The sequence below is a fragment of the Tetrao urogallus genome (assembly GCF_951394365.1).
Source record: "Tetrao urogallus genome assembly, chromosome: 14".
NCBI lineage: Eukaryota > Metazoa > Chordata > Aves > Galliformes > Phasianidae > Tetrao > Tetrao urogallus.
Window position 1 is genome coordinate 12,921,925 of NC_136827.1, and position 17,235 is coordinate 12,939,159.

The 17,235-nt window shown below is 43.6% G+C and overlaps 1 protein-coding gene across 2 annotated transcripts; it reads left to right on the plus strand.

Moving 5' to 3' along the window:
• Positions 1 to 542: 542 nt before the first annotated feature.
• Positions 543 to 17,017, plus strand: TBC1D9B (TBC1 domain family member 9B; the record flags this gene model as incomplete). 2 transcript variants are annotated; one of them, XM_079542598.1, is made up of 22 exons in its annotated part: positions 543 to 660; positions 2,010 to 2,120; positions 3,168 to 3,286; positions 4,341 to 4,569; positions 5,210 to 5,468; positions 5,980 to 6,187; positions 6,313 to 6,525; positions 7,016 to 7,174; positions 7,745 to 7,895; positions 8,271 to 8,485; positions 9,182 to 9,299; positions 9,699 to 9,984; positions 10,677 to 10,806; positions 11,470 to 11,568; positions 12,048 to 12,116; positions 12,786 to 13,026; positions 13,407 to 13,472; positions 13,626 to 13,697; positions 14,111 to 14,161; positions 14,943 to 14,990; positions 15,435 to 15,541; positions 16,325 to 17,017. In XM_079542598.1, the coding sequence occupies 22 exons, from the start codon at positions 543 to 545 to the stop codon at positions 17,015 to 17,017; spliced, it is 3,762 nt and encodes a 1,253-aa protein (XP_079398724.1). The 2 variants fall into 2 exon arrangements, with proteins under 2 accessions (XP_079398724.1, XP_079398725.1); XM_079542599.1 differs by lacking the exon at positions 14,111 to 14,161.
• Positions 17,018 to 17,235: the final 218 nt, after the last annotated feature.

The following is a 17,235-nucleotide window of genomic DNA, read 5'->3' on the forward strand; positions in this document are numbered from 1 at the left end:
CTGTGGTCCATTAATACATAGGAAACAACAGTGCGTTGTTCCCAAGGCGTTGGCCACCTAAAAGATGACACAGCAAGCAGAAGCTCTCCTCAGTTCCCTGCTTTCCACCTGCTGCAGCCCACACAGTGCTGGGAAGGAAGCCATGCAACCACGATCAGGGTAGGGCCTTACAGCTCGGCCAGCCCGTACCTATTTGTATTACAGCGGTGCACAAAAAGCTCCAACCGGAATTAGAGCGCTGCCTCAGCACAGAAGACAAATCATCCCAGGGTTTAATGAGAATCAGAGCGCAGACACTCCGCGAGAGGGACTCGAACTCGCCATCTCCTCTCTACGGAGTCGCGGCCCTGCCCGTGGCGCCACAGCGGCAGCACGGCGCCGCCCCGCTGTCGTGAGGGCGCCGGGCCGCCAGGGGTCGCTGTGGGCGCCGTGACCCTGCGGCGCGCCGCGGCCCGGCGGCTTCCCCTGCGCCGCCCTCCGCCGTGCGGCCGGGCCGAGCCGAGCCGGGCCGAGCCTCCGGGTCGGCCCCGGGGCCCGCCGCGATGTGGCTGGGGCCCGAGGAGGTGCTGCTGGCCGGCGCCCTGTGGGTGACGGAGCGGGCAAACCCCTTCTTTTTGCTCCAGCGCCGTCGGGGACACGGCAAAGGGGGCGGCCTGACGGGTGAGCCGGGCGGGGACGGGGCTGCGGGGAAGGGGCGCCGGCGGGCGGAATGGGGGATGCGGGACCCGGCCTGACCGCGCCACGCGCCTTCCAGCGGGCGGCCTCTGCGCCGGGAGCGGCCGCGCCTGCGGGCGGCTCGGATCACCGAGCGGCTGGATTTCCGTCTCCCCTCCCCCAGAGATGCACCAGTGGATGGGTGCTGGAATTGCCCGGGTTTTATGGCAGGAGGAGTGAGCCCTGCTGCTGTCGGCAGCTTTCCGCTCGGTTGTGCTTGCGTTGTGCTCGGGTTCACGAGCGTGGCCTTGTATGTCAGTGTGTGGCACATCGCTGTTACGGGCAGTATGCGGAATGAGCCCTTACTCCTGCTACCTACAGCCACACAGAAGAAGCCTGAGATCCAGAGCTGAGATCCTGCCGAGATCCAGAGCTGAGATCCTGCCGAGCTGGATGCATCCATATTTGCTTCAAGGATTGCCCAGCTCCGCGTGGATGTTCATCTTAAATATTTGATCTAACTAACAAACAGGCAATTGAAATGAATGGATCTGCTTACAGGTGCTAACAGTGGTCAGCATTTTGTTCTGAGAGTGCCTGCTTTTATTTAACGCGATTTGAGAAGTTACCAAATTTGGGTTCTCTTCCTGCTCTCTTTGTTTAACTGAAGCACTTGCAGGAGTGTCACAGCTTCTCCAGAACTGGTTGAGTCCCTTTTGGTTGTGTTATCTTCCATGCTGTGTGCATAGGTGGTGCTGAAAGGTAACAGCATTGAAAGCTCTTATATTTAGCTCGGTCTCTTAAAATCACTGTAAGTAACAGAAGTATGGAGATCCCAGAGGCTTCACATTCTTCCTGCAGTCATTTGAATGCAGTGATGAAAGTCCCTAAGAGATGTATGGAGTGTTGTCCATGCGGGGGACAAAGCTCTGTTCTGTGTTTTTCAGACGATGTTAATGTGAAGACCTCCCATTTTAACTGCCTCTCCAATATCTCCAGATGCCATGGAGAAAAATAAATTTGTTTCTGCTATGGAACTCTCCTAGGAAGGCAGAGGATCGTAATGAGCTGTGGTGGCCATTTAATTGCCATCTAAATGTCAGCCATTAACAGTGGGATTGCCTGTAGGTGGTTCAGAGGTAATTTCCATGCAGTGACTGGATTTACATCTTGGTTTTCTTGACCAAGTACCAGTGCTGATTCTTGTTTATTATGTAATTATAATGCACAGGATGTGTGGTAATACTGGGCTGTTTGTTTGTTTGTTTTCTTGGAATAACAGTGCTGAATTTTTGCTTAACTCGGTTCTTTGCTTTATATCACGTTACTTTAATTTCTGTGTCTCTGCTTTCCAGGTCTCCTTGTGGGAACATTGGACGTAGTTTTGGATTCCAGTGCCAGAGTTGCCCCATACCGTATCCTGCACCAGACCCAGGACTCTCAGGTGTATTGGGCAGTGGCATGTGGTACGTACTGACACCATCTCCTGTTGAAGTCATTCGTGCTTTAAAAACGATGTCTAATGGCTAGATGGCTAGAAAGACATCAAGTAAACTTACAGAAGCTACCTATGTATCTATTTGTTGTTTAACCCATTGATCTGTGCACAGAAGTCCGAATTCATAGCCCTGCAGTCCTTTGAGAATTCAGGTCCTGGAGTTATTTTTGCTTATGAAACCACACGTTAGCTGAGGTTGTGTTTTGAGGTTAGCTGTCCAACTACAAATAGACAAAGGCTGTTTCTTTGCTGAAGCTGCCTCTTAAAAAATCAGGTAGAGCCATAGCTGTAGGGAGCTGTTTGTGTTTCCTGCTGTTTGCTTCATTCCATCGTTGGCCTCACTGAAGAAATCTTTCTGTAAATGCAAATCTCTGAAACAATTAAAGGAATGAAATGTTAATGAAAGCGAACTTTCACAGCAGAGTTCCTTAAATCACTGATTACTCATTGAAGCTTATATTGTGAAGCTTGAGGGCTGTCTGATTAAATACAACCAATGTTTGATACAGGATTCACTGAGACTTTGTTTTTTAAGAAAGCAAGGGACAGCATCTGACACTGGCATGCTTGGGTTGCTTTTTTTGCTTTGTATGTTCTGTGCTGACAATTGCCCATGCAAAATGCAGCTCCTAGGTATAGAAAGTTAGATTGCTCTGAAATTCCAAGTTTCTTCTGACAGTTTATTAGTTTTCTCTTAGAATATCAGGAATTAAAGAAGTACTTCTTGTCTGGAGCATTTAATGCTTTATTCTGGGGGGGAAAAAAAACTGCTGTGCACTGATAAATGGAATGATGTCCTGTGTGCTTATTATCCTCAATGGCAACGGAAACATTTCATTAGAAACATAATGTTGGTGTGTATGAAGTATCCTTGACATGTAGACAGTCGGAGTGTTCCACATCTGATTGCTGTTTGGTATTTATTAGTTTCCTGCTATAAACTTGGAAAAAAACAGGAGCTTGTTCTAGTGTTTTTTTCTTTGTTCTTCCCTTTGTCTTTCACCCCATCAATTAGGATCATCTCGTAAGGAGATCACAAAGCACTGGGAATGGCTGGAGAATAACTTACTGCAGACTCTGTCCATCTTTGACAATGAAGAAGATATCACTACCTTTGTCAAGGGCAAGATACATGTAAGGAGCGTGCTTCCCTGAGAGACTTCAGGACCTGATAAAGAATGGGGAGGTGGTATTGAGAGTTGTTTTTACAATTGGGACGGGGGCAGTGAGAGCTCCATTGCAGAGCTTCTCTCTGCTCCTTCTGCAGACATGCACATTTAGAAGCATTATGAAATGCATACAGTGTTGTCAGGATGACTTCGTGGCCGTAACACCAGACAGACATTTTTGGAGGGGTAGAGGGGAGGAGGTTAGGAGCAGAAGATCTCAAGGTACAGCCTGCTTAGGATGGTAACTAGCTGAAATCTAGTGTCTCAATACAATCCTTGCAAGTTATACCTTTGGCATGAGGGTTAAACTGAGGCTGATCTATCAACAAATCTGAGGAGAGAATTCTAGTTTGCAAGCAGTGTGCTCACACTCCTGTGATGGTGTAGGTCTAAAGGAACTGTGCCCTAACTTCCACTGATTTCATATTCAACAAGTGCCTCTGCTCGTTGTGCACATAATGCACTTCAAGTTCCCAGCCCGTACATTTTCCAGAGTAGAAGCTCACACACGCAGGTTTTTTATTGAACAGCAGCAATTTGAGGCTCTTCCAGTACTCCTGTCACATTCTCTGTATTTGCTGTGTGTCTGTGTGAGAGAGATTGTGGTCATTTGTTCTTCCTTCTGGCCAGTCATGGCCTGACTGCCTGCAGAGCTCTGCCCTTCCTAGCAGATGACCTTCCTGTTGTCACACTCACAAGTGAAAATAGACTTCAGTTTTGCTGCTGGGCATTGTAAGTGCTACCCGACCAGCTGTGAGGAATTCGGTCAGATGTTAAACATGAACGTTAGCTGCATGTGTTTAGAAGTAAATCAGCTTACAGGCTCCCAGCAGACTATCTGCTCATTCTACATGTCTTTCCTATTACTCTGACTTGACGGGTGAAATGATAACTGCTGTGTCACATTTCTTCTTTCTGTCTTCTGGATGGCTGCCATCACCTTTCAGTGTACATTATATCTGTCAGCAGGCATTCCCTTTCATTTCTCATCTCGGTGCCTCTCTTCCCATGTCCTTTAGGGAATTATAGCTGAAGAGAACAAGAACCAGCAGCCTCAGAGTGAAGAGGATCCAGGTAAATTCAAAGAGGCTGAACTGAAGATGCGGAAGCAGTTTGGGATGCCAGAGGTGGAGAAGTTGGTCAACTACTATTCTTGCAGCTACTGGAAGGGACGTGTACCCAGGCAGGGCTGGCTGTACCTCACTGTCAATCACCTCTGTTTCTATTCCTTCCTTTTGGGCAAAGAGGGTGAGTTATAAGCTTGTCTTTTTCTGCAGTTTCCCATGAATCTTTTTGATTCGGTCGATCTTTTATGTGGCTTTTTTTTGTTTTGTTTTAGCTGATGGGATTTTTTCTTTTTATGAATGTTCTGAGCTCTGGCTCAACATGTGGTTCAGTCCTTCCTCTCAGAGGCACTCAGTGAAGTTTAAACTGAATGCCTGAGTCATTTTTCAGCACATGCCTGAGGTTCTCAGGTTGCACACCTGGGCTTTTACTTCCACTGAATTAAAGAACCAAGCAATATTTTGACTTTGGTGAGTTTTGCTTGGAACCACCACCTAGTATTTACAGAGCTTGATCTCCAGAATCCAGAATTAACTTGCTGGAAAGAAAGAATGAAAGCATTAATAATTGCAACTGAAAACATTTGATGGATGGAAGGGAGACCTTTTGGAACTGTATTAATTCTGGTCGTTCCCAAAAGTTACTTCCAAGTATTTTTGGAGAAATCAGTAAAAGCATGAAGAAAGGAATTGCCTGTGTGTAAGGGGAGAAAAATGCCACTCATTAAGAGCACATTTGCTGTTTGAGCTTCATTGTTTTTTTTGTTTGGGTTTTTTTTTGCCTCAAATTCTAATAATGGCTGTTTGTGACTTTTTTCCCTCAGTGACACTGGTAATTCAGTGGGTGGATGTAACCCAGCTAGAAAAAAATGCTACGCTGCTGTTCCCTGAGTGCATTAAAGTGAGCACAAGGGACAGTGAACTTTATTTTTCCATGTTTCTTAACATCAATGAGACTTTCAAGTTGATGGAGCAGCTGGCCAACATCGCCATGCGGCAGCTGCTGGATAATGAGAGCTTCCTACAGGACAAGTCCCTTCCAAAGCCCAGGAAGCCTCTGAAGAACATCTCTGCACTAAAAAGGTGTGTGTTCAGCAAGGAGAAGACAGAGAAACAGGAACTGTAGTAATAAATCTGCCTTCCTAAAGAGCTTCAAGGTGCCCCTGGATTCTTCTCACACCAGGGGCTGTGCCACTTATTTCAGTCATTAGCTCTCTGCCTAGCGTTGTTTTTCCATCCCAAGTTGATCCTTAATTTGCATTAGCCCTCACATCCTTCTCATGCATGAAGATACAGACAAGGAGTTCTTAGAATGAATTTTCAACTAGAAACTATTGAAAATCTTGTTCTTTCCAGTTTCAGAATCCAGTGTAACATTTCAGGTTCCCAGATTTCTGTTCCAACACGCGCTTGCATTGCTTGTGTTGCAGAAAGAGGGGTCAGATAAGAGGTGGCATCTCAGTTAGAGAAGTGAATAGTAAGAATTAAAGCACAGGCTGGAATTTGTGATTGGAGTGAACACTTACATCGGTGTTTGAGTATTTTTTTTCAAGTAAGAAGAAAGCTCTGAGGACTGCTCTTTACTTTTCCCCAGAGACCTTGATGCTCGAGCCAAAAATGAATGCTACCGTGCCACTTTCCGACTGCCCAAGGATGAATGCCTGGATGGACACACAGACTGCACGTTGTGGACACCATTCAACAAGATGCACATTCCTGGTCAGATGTTTGTTTCCAACAATTACATCTGCTTTGCCAGCAAGGCAGAGGAGGCCTGTCATCTCATCATTCCTCTCAGGGAGGTGGGGATTAGCTGTAATTAAGACTACAGGCTTGTCTTATCTTTCATATGCTTCTAGCTGTTGTAGTGCTTGGCAGATGATGGAGAATCTGCTAGATTCAAATGGCCCTTGTCTTTGTCTTCTAGGTGACAATAGTTGAGAAGGCAGATAGCTCCAGCGTCTTGCCCAGCCCTCTGTCCATCAGCACTAAAAGTAAAATGACCTTCTTCTTTGCCAATCTGAAGGACCGAGATTTCTTGGTGCAGAGAATCTCTGACTTCTTGCAGAGAACACCATCCAAGAAACCACTCAGCAGCGACAGGGAATGGAAGTGGAATTTGGGTGATCCTGGATGTGAGGTACGAAGGAAGCAGATGGGAGGAGCGTTTGCCCAGCCTTCAAATAATCCTCCTTACACTGTGTCACAGCACTGCTATCAGCAGATCATTTCCTTTATTGAAATGAGCAGAGGAGGCTGCCTCAGCTCAAATGCTTCGTTGCTCATTTCTCAATTGCTTTGCTGTTTGGCTCTAAAGGCTAATTTACTTAATGAGGTCCCTGCTTAGGTTTACCTACTGTCTTGAGCAGGCTCAGTGGTATTGAATCATTTTCCCATAGGCTCACTGCTATTAATAGCATACCTTGTCTTGAAATTGAGTGAGAGGTTGGAATACTGGGATAGTTCTTGATGGATGTTTAGGAAATACAGAAAAGCCAGAACAGTTGCCACCTCTTCTCTACCAGCTCTGTCTCCAGTCTGGCAGAAGTGCCCTGTATAGCCAACTTTACAACTGTAGAAATACGTTTTGTTGTTTCTTTTTAATCACAGTAAGTGTTCTTATTTTCCAGGAAGTTGCAGAGTTGCCTTCCAGCAGCCCTCTTGCAGTTAGCCCCACATCTCTCAACAATCGACCTGTCAACTTCTGTGCTGGTGAAGTGCCAACAGCATCCCAGGGACTGCTCAAACTTTTCAGAAGAAATTCTGAGGAGCTTTTGGGACCCAAAGGGGTAAATGATATTTTAACTTAAAGCAATTAATTATGAATAATTTGTAGTAGATTTTGTAGTATTCCTGTCTTGCTCTGAGACTCTGCATTTCCTCCCTAGCTTCTGTCACCTCTGCAGTATCACTGTCACCATGATAGTGCTGGGTAGATGTAACCTGACCATCAGCTTACTGTATCAGTATAGAGATACATGAGTAGGGGCTGAGCAATTTGTCTTACTGTGCTTCTGGGATGCAATTGCTATCTGTGAAGATCATTTCTTCGTGTCAGAGTAGCAGAGAATATCTGATATCTCTGATTCCTGGGCAGTCATCTTAGACCATGGTTCTGCTTGCATTTGTGTAAATGTAATGCCACTGCACTTCCCATGTTACTATTGTAAAGACTTCAAGCAGCTTCAGAGCAGCATAGATTAGCATGCAGCCTTTTTATTCAGCAGGAAGAATTAAACCTTTAAATGTCACAGTGCGTTCCTTTTGTGAAGTGTAGGCTTGAGTACCCAGAAATCACCTGTCCTACAAGCATAAGAATGCTTTGATCTCCTAAAATGGCCGTATTTATTCCTGTGAAGGCAAAGGAGAAGATGAAGGAAGAGTCTTGGAACATTCATTTCTTTGAATATGGGAGAGGGATGTGCATGTATCGTACTGCCAAGACGAGGGAGCTGGTGCAGAAAGGAATCCCAGAGAACCTTCGTGGAGAACTGTGGCTCCTTTTCTCAGGTAGGATGTTGTGCAGGATGCTTTGGCAGCTTGCAGAAATAAGCTTTTTGTATGTCTCAGAGGAAAAGATGTAAATCACAGCTTGTTTCGGAAGAAATAAATCGCAAGCAAGCTCCACATGAATTACACTTTGTGGTGTTATTGCACAGAAATGCAGCGACTGCATTCCTGACGTGACTTTATGAGTACAGTAGCTCTTTCATTGCCTTCGTGTGGATTTCAATGTTGGGACCTGCACTCCAGCAGGTTTATTGCTATACCTTTGTATCTGTTTGCAGTTACTGAGTTGGTGATGCTTACCAACTGCCTCTTCTCTGGGCATAAAGTTTTGATTTTAAAGCTCAAGAAGTGAAGCACTGTTTTTTGTCATTACAGGGGCTTGGAATGAGATGGTCACTCATCCTGGTTACTATGCAGATCTTGTGGAAAAGTCGATGGGAAAGTACAATCTTGCTACAGAAGAAATTGAGAGAGATCTGCACCGTTCTATGCCAGAACATCCTGCCTTCCAGAATGAGCTGGGAATTGCTGCTCTCCGGAGAGTCTTAACAGCTTATGCATTCAGGAATCCAACAATTGGATACTGCCAGGTAAGAAGGAATTTTAGACTTTTTAGCCCTACATGGTGACCATGACTGTACTGGAGCTTTTCAGCAATTCTTTTTTCAATTTCATGCTTTTCCTTCACGCTGTCCATTCGGAATTAAGTGGTGATGTTGTAAGGATCTCCTATCCATATAGATTTGCACATTCCTGTTAGGTGTAGTGACAAGTTCTTTTAGCAGTTTTCCTGCTAGAGCTTTCCCTAGTTGGAGAAAAACATCTCCTGGTTTCCCTGAAATGAACAAGTAAATGAAGTAAACGATGGTTCGTGTATTGCAGTATATCACAAATGAAACTAGTTGCTGCTTAGTGAAACAACTTGGTAGAAATTAATTTCTTATTATGTATTGCTCTGCAGTTAGAGGTTCTTATTACCTCGCTCTGTTATAATCAAAGCTTTTTCTGCAAACTTGGAAAATCCCATAAATGAAGTGCCTGACAAAGAGCAGCTATATTATCTGCTGCCTCACAAACAGAGGAACTGAAACAGGAAGATAAATTGGCTCAAGGTCACCTAGTGACTCAGATACCAGTAAAAGCTGGAAATAGGTCTGACTCTCGGTCCCATGAGACTGCTCTGCTAGAATCATGCTTTTTAAGTTCAGCTGATCTGTAATGACAGAGTTTTCGTGAACATCTCCACGTTTCTCCCTCTCTGCACATTTAATGCTGCTGGAACATAGGCGATGAACATCGTTACATCAGTGCTGCTGTTGTACTGCAATGAGGAAGAGGCTTTCTGGCTCCTGGTGGCTTTATGTGAGCGGATGTTGCCTGATTACTACAACACAAGAGTAGTGGGTGAGTTTGTCAAATTCATGCTGGAGCTTGGATTTTCAGCTACAATTCCACCAGCATCTCAGCAATGTTTTGTTTCCTCAGAATTAATTAAATGTGGTGCATTTTAAAGATAATGAAGGACAAGCTTCTTCCCTTTTAAGTTGTGTGTGTATGATGGAAGCACAGGAGGAGGTGCTGTGCACTACTACTGAACAAAGAAGAAGGAGTCAGGAGTAATCTCCATCTATGTATGTGGTGCTTATTGAGAACAGGGTAACAAATGCATTCATTTCTGTCTAGCTTAAGAAGCTGAAATTAAAGTGAACTCACACTGTTTTGCTTAATAATTAATTAGCTCAGTTATAGTACCATGAGACCAACAAATTTGAGTCCTGCCATTGTTCTTGTTTCTTTTTCCAGGTGCATTGGTGGACCAGGGCATCTTTGAAGAACTTACACGAGAGTATCTTCCACAGCTGTCAGAAAAGATGCAGGAGCTGGGAGTGATTTCCACCATATCCCTTTCTTGGTTTCTCACGCTCTTCCTCAGTGTCATGCCCTTTGAAAGTGCTGTTGTCATTGTTGACTGCTTTTTCTATGAGGGCATCAAGTTTATCCTGCAGGTGTCATTGGCCATTCTTGATGCCAATGTGGAGAAGCTGTTACAGTGCTGTGATGAAGGTGAAGCAATGACTATTCTGGGCAGGTACCATTCTTCTTATTTATGGTGATAGTACCCCTTTTAGTCATCATTCCTTTCTGTCAGATAAGAGAGACTCTTTTGTCATTCCCCTGAATTCCATTACGTAGGAGGTCACAGATACCAGATTAGGATGAAACTTGAGCACTAGAGAAGATTGCTGTTGATTTCTGTGGCAGCTGAAACAAATTTTTGGCTCAAGTATGGAGGAATCCAGAGTTGTTTTCTTTGTTCTACAGACTACATTCCTGCTTCTCAGTTTGAATTTGAACTCCATGAGGTTACTTACCCAAAATACACAGAAGAATTCTAATCCATTATTAAGAACAAGTCCTGGCAGGAATAGCCCTCTAGTAACATAAAACCTTATCGAGCAGATATTTCCCAATTATAGCAAATAAAATATTTTCTTGCTTCAAAAGTGAATCTATCCTATGTTCTGCAAGATCTTCAGGGTACCTCTGGGAGCCTACTTTTGAAAAGAATAGATATCCCAAAATTAAAATGAAAATCACCTCCACATGGGAGATATTGAGGAAGGTGTTGTAAGTTCGCTGGGAATTTTTTTTCTACATGTTTTGAGTAATAATACAAGGGAGTAGGGAGTTGTGTGCTTAGGATATTACTGCTTTTCCTTTCTTGACATTAATCCAGGAGTCTTGCATCTGCTCTGTGTGGGTGTTTTCTTTTCTCCACAGGTATTTGGACAACGTAGTTAACAGGCAGAGCGTCTCACCTCCTATTCCACACCTGCATGCCTTGTTGACGAGTGGGGATGACCCACCACTTGAAATTGACATCTTTGACCTTATCAGAACATCCTATGAGGTCAGGTTCTGGCTTAGTTTTTACCCAACTGATTTTTCTCTCCTAATAATCCCACATTATGCAGATGGAACTTGAACTGCATTATTGGCTTGAGGTGCCCAAGGAGCGCAGGCTCGAGCCTTTCATCCTCCTATTTGGAATAAGTAAAGCCTAATTCTTTCAGCTAATGTGAACTCCAAAGAGTCTCTCCAGCGTCAGTAGAGATGGTGAAAATCATGTTCTTTGTTTCTCTTTTAAGAGAGTGTTACCAAATTCATTTTACTTGGCTGACATAGTGGAAAAGCTTATTAACTGTGCTGTTTCTAGCTCAATCTCATATGGATCCTACAATAAAATGGGGCTGGAAGGAATGGCAAGCTGTATAGTTTCTTCTCTGTGCCACTCTTCAGGATCTGTAGTTGTGTCCTGATAGATGCCTTTCCAGCTGTTCTTTAGAAACCTCTGATGATGGATTTCTCATGAATTCTACATGACTTATTTTTGGGGACAGAGGATAATAGAGAGAGAGATTTTGTTTTCACCTTCTCAGTGGTGGTAGAAGTATTGTAGGGTTTTTAGATTGTCTTTGAAGGGACAGTACGGTTTGTAAAAAGCGTGTGATTGAACAGGCATAATTCATTCTTCTTCACATGATGCTGACCCAGTCTGCTTCTTTTCTCATAGAAATTTAGCAATTTGAAAGCAGATGATATTGAACAAATGCGATTTAAACAAAGGCTGAAGGTGATCCAGTCTCTGGAGGATACAGCCAAGAAGAGTGTGGTATGTGTTTCCCAGATTAAAGGAGCTACAAATGGCATTTAGAAAGCATGCTAACACGTTTGGGAGTTTTACAGAAGGGTTCATGACTAAAAAAGAGTGTCCACATCTATTGCAACTATCTACCAGGTGGAAAATTTCATCCGTTTCTTTCACTGTTGTTTTTCTGTGCATCTGAGTCTGAAGATAAAAACAAAAGGAAGGGACAGCACAGTGTTCTGTGGGCTGCAGAAACAGGAAGTTATAACAGTAGTTTTTTACTAACTGCTCAAATGTCAGCAGTTTCTGCTCGACTAGAAGCTTCCTGGCCTGTAATCCTCAGCAATGTGAAGTATTGGAGCAGTTGTGTTTCCTCTCGTCTCCTTTGTCATATCTTCTTGCAAGTCTTTTCTTAGCTTATATGTTCACAGATTTTTCAGTAAGTCATGTTTAGTTTGGGTAGCTTTGAAAGAAATTACTCACCCTGTTTTCCCCTTAACTAGGTCCGGGCTGTGTCTGGTGACATTGGTTTCTCTATTGAAGAGCTAGAAGAGCTGTATGTAGTCTTCAAGGTAAGAAGCAGATATGGGATTCTGTTCTATGTGGCAGCAGTGAGACCGGCTCTATAACTGAACACTTTTTTGGTATTCACAGTGTTTGAATTATGCTCATTCAGAGAGGATTCAGAGTCAATGGAAAGAAATGACACACAGTACTTAGAACATGGAGCTAGGACTTGTACTTCAGTTTTTGTTTTCGAGTTTGCCATGAACTTGCTGTGTAATTGTAACGCAATTACTGAAGTGCTTTGCCTTTATTTGTCATTGGAAGTGTTGTTAAATACACCAAGTGCAATTCCCAAAGTCGCTCAAGCTCAATCATACTATGCTCACTTGCATGCACGCTCAATTGTGTGATGCTATAGACTCAGGGAGGCCAGAGTTCTAAAATCTGCATGCTCTCCTTGCAGAAAGCCTGAGTTTCATTTTACTCAAACAAAAAGGAATCTTTTTTTTTCTGTATTTTTCACTTGTTCTTTGTTTCTTAGTGCAATCTGTGTTTCTTCCTCCATTTCGTACTCGTTTGTAGTGAAGTAATGCTCATAATGATGGGCAGGATAAACAGTGTGTCCTGAAATGTCCCTTCTCATTTGGTGCTGTTTTTAGCTGTATGAAAGACTCCACTCTCATGGCTGGTTGTGGTACAATATTACCTGACTTCTCCATACTTTCCCTCCAAAGGCAAAGTACCTGATGAGCTGCTACTGGGGAAATAATCGTGCTGCAGCTGCCCGCCGAGATCAGAGCCTGCCCTACCTGGAGCAGTATCGCATAGACACGGAGCAGTTCAAAGAGCTCTTCATCACTTTGACCCCCTGGTCCTGTGGTGCTCACACCCCTGTGCTAGCAGGGCGCCTGTTCCGGCTTCTGGATGAGAACAGGGATTCTCTCATTAACTTCAAGGAGTTTGTGACAGGGATGAGTAAGTGGTGTTTCTGGAGATGATGTACTGCAAAAAATGTTTCTGTCATCTTCCAAGCAGAAAACTAAAAGGAGATGCTGATGATTGGACTGTTATGAAGGGAGGGTGGCAACCTTCAGGATTTAGTTCTTCAGGCAGAATTAAAGATGCATTTTTGCTGCTAGACAGCCTCATTTCGGGAAACAGTAGGTGGTGAACCTACAAGATGAAACTTTGCTGTGGGTTTCTTTGTGGCTTTTGCAGAGGGCTTTGTACAGTTGAACACTTCCTCACTGCATGGAAACTCACTTTGTTTTGAGCTTGTGTGTAGAGAGTGATTCTTATTCCTAAATGCTGTTTTTCTTATCCCTCTGTTTTTGTGGGGTTTTTTTCACTTGCAGGTGGGATGTACCATGGTGACCTGACTGACAAGCTCAAAGTACTTTACAAACTGCATCTGCCTCCTGGTGAGTGATTGCTTCCATCAGCTGCTGTGGTGAGCATGGTGTGTTCTGACATGCTACTGAAAAGAGGTGTCTCATAAGTTTTGCTAACAAAATGGGAAATACTATTGTTCAGTTACCTCAGAGATCTTAACATTTCTTTCTCTGTAAGCACAGCTCTGAATCCAGAGGAGACGGAGTCGGCTTTGGAGGCCACAAGTTATTTCACAGAGGATGTTACGACAGAAGGTAATGCAACGCCTGCTGTCCTTACCTCTCAGTTTAGACAGGAATCCAAGCACAAATCTATGTGCTGTGATTGGTGATTTTTGCAAGGCATGGTTCACGATGGCAGTATGTTAAGGTTAGAATGTGTTCGAGTTGACTGTGGTTATTGCATGATGATAAAGCAGTTTTGAGCTTCAACTGCTCAGTACCCATGTTGTGCAGGACACGGCACGCTCTGAAGCACAGTCATGTGCTGCTGAAGAGGAGCAGTCTGCTTTTGCCAGTTCCTGTCTTTCACCTCAACTTGGGTTTTTCATGCAAGTCTCATTGTCTCTCTTCTTGTTTTTGTTTCCTTCTCTGTCTGTCTCTGTGTGGCCTTTTCTTCTGTTTTATCTGGGATGTTTTCTCCTCAACCCCTCTTACTGCTGCTCCAGTATCTCCTTTTGTCTCAGAGCTGGATTTCTGCCTGCACTGTGAGTCTCAAGGTCAGTCCTTGGATTATGTGGACATACTGAGCTGATATTATCTACCTGCACCAACATGCTGTTTTAAATACTCAAGTTGATGCTTCTCCTCTCTTGTGGCAGTTCAACCATGTTTTTATTATTGTGTTTCAACCTTACAAAAACTAGGAACTAATTAATAGGAAATCAAAGTGCATTTTTTTGCTTAACGTTTACAAAAATACAGTAATGCTATTAAAAAAAAAAAAGGAGTAATTGCACTGTTTGGTGCTAAGTGACCATCTGAACGCTGAGCTAAGACAGGACTTCCTATTTAGTCAGCAGCAGTACAGGGAAGCAGAAGCACGATCCATAAAGTTAGACTCTGCACATCACTCTCAGAATGTCTGCTCAGTCAAGGAGTTATTGCCAGCACAGATAATGGTCACTTGTCCTGTATGTTCAGTATTGTTTTTCTCCATTCATTATCTCGCTTTGAACTTGCTGTGAACTTCTTTGTCTTTAAGCCGTGGCATTGGTAGCTGTATTTCATGTTTGTTTCACCATTTCTTTTAGAGTTCCACCCTTTACCTCACCTCTCCACCACTTTTTTGGTGTGGCTTCTCTTTTTCCTATTCATCCCATCACCTCCTGCTTCTGTCCTGTTCTGTTCACTCCTCCAACTGTGAAGGGGGAGTGTGAGATATATTAAATGTATTTGTCCATAATTGTAATTTGGATACGAATTGCCTTATGTTCTTCATGTGCTGTGTTCCTGAAAGTCAGATATTAATGACTAATTTTATAATTTTATTGTTTTTAGAAACCCAAGAAGAGAAAGGAAGGAGAAATGACAGTGGTCAAGAAAAAGGTAATTTCATTATAAATAGACCACATTCCAGTCTTGTCTCTTTAACATTAGCCATCTCATTATCCTGTGTTGTGTCAAGACCTTTCAAAGAGTCCCTCATGGACACTGGTAAAGTGGGATGTGAGCTGCAAAATAGCTCTCTCTCACGCCGTGCTGCTCTGACTCTCTAATGTACCGAGGTCATAACATTTGAAAATCAAATTGGGAAGTTATTGACTAATGGAATTCATTTATTAGAAGTCAAGCTAATTCAGTAGTGTTAAAATTTTTGCTCTACTGAACTTTATCAGATATACCAGCAGCAAACAATGCAGCCTCCAGCCATCCAAATGCTAGATGCTTTCCTGAACTGACAATAAAACCTGCTTCTAATGTGATCTTTGCTGCCATGGTGCTCACAACAAGTCTGAAACTTTAACTGCCAGGCTTGGTCATGTTTTGCAGAGGAGAAAGGTACCAGCCCACAGGACTATAGATACTACCTAAGAATGTGGGCCAAGGAAAAAGAGTCCAAGAAGGAAACTATTAAAGATCTCCCCAAAATGAGTCAGGTAAGAAGTGAATCTGAAGGTTTCCAGTTAGATGACTAGCAGCTTGTTGAAGAACTGTGACATCATTTTGCTGGTGTGCTCAGTCCATGCAGTAGGTTGCCCTGCTGTTCTGGTGTAGTGAGCTGTAGAAGCTCCTAATTCTACATGCTTGTGTTGAATTCTTTAGTGGGCTTGCAGCTGGCTGTCAGGCTGCTGTTTCCTCTAGTCAGATGTGTTTGATTCTATGCCTTCCAGATCGTCTTTTTCTGTAAGACCTGCAATCTTTGTTTTCCCTCCTGAGCAGTGTGTTTGAAGTGAGCCATCAGTCATATAAGCTTGCTTGGCTGTTCTGTTTTTTGCATTGCCTCAACTTGAGGCTGCTTGGTGGAGAGCAAAGAATGCAGTTACAGGAAGAAGAGTCTTATGACTAGTGTGATCTTTTCTTTCTCTTAATTTCCTTTATGGGTGCTTTTTATACCACTGCGGAAATATGTAGAAGCTGGCTACAGAAGAGTAGCAGGGCAGAAGTAAGACCTCAGGTTTTCTCAGGAGTGAATGTTAGCATGCTATCCCCCTGTTAGCAAAAGTACCATCACTGTTAAGTTCCTGGCTGTGTCTCAATTCAGCTTCTGTAGCATAGAGCGGAGTTTGCCTAATTTGGGATTGTTCTGAATCAGTAAAGTAAGTTGCAACTTCGTGGGGAGGCAAATAAAGTAGGAGTCGGTCAACATGGAATCTGTTGTTTCATCTACTGCTGTCAATTTTTGCAGCCTAAAATATGATTCTGGTCTTTGTCTTTGAAAGGAACAATTCATAGAGTTATGCAAGACCCTTTACAACATGTTCAGTGAGGACCCAGTAGAGCAAGAGCTGTACCATGCTATTGCCACTGTCGCCAGCCTCCTTCTGCGAATTGGGGAGGTTGGAAAAAAGTTCTCCAACAGACCCGTAAGGAAGTCTGAGGACTGCAAAACAAACAGTAGCCAAGATCCCGTGAGTGAAGAGGAGTCACCTACATCTGAACAGAGTCAGAACTCAACAGTGGAGCAGCAACCCCGAGCTGAGCATGAAGACAAAACCTGCAGAGATGTTCAGCCTGAAAAAACTGAGCAGGAGAACCAGACTCTAGGAGATGGCTCGGGGGAAGGACAAGGTTCTCCTCTGCAGCTGCTATCAGATGATGAAACCAAAGACGATATGTCCATGTCTTCCTACTCCATGGTCAGCACAGGCTCCTTGCAGTGTGAAGACATTGCAGATGACACGGTCCTTGTTGGCTGTGAAGGTGGTAGTGCAGCTGCCAGGTACGGCAGCACCATTGATACTGACTGGTCTATTTCCTTTGAGCAGATCTTGGCTTCTATGCTGACTGAGACAGCTCTTGTAAACTATTTTGAGAAAAAAGTCAACATTCTCCAAAAGATCAAAGATCAGAAGAAGGTAGAGAGGCAGTTCAGTTCATCCAGTGACTATGAGCTTTCTTCTGTGTCAGGGTGAACTCAAAGCAATTACTGCCTTTGGGAAATAAAACAGGGAGATAATGTGGCGGATGGCAGGATGGTTTGGTATTTTGTGTTCAGGGTTGTTTTTTTATTTATCCAGAGACCATTTACTACACAATTACAGTAGATTCCATTTGGTAAGGGGCATCAGACAGTGACTGTTCTGTGTAGGTGCTTTTTTTTTTCGCTCCTGAGATTAACAATTAGATTTAC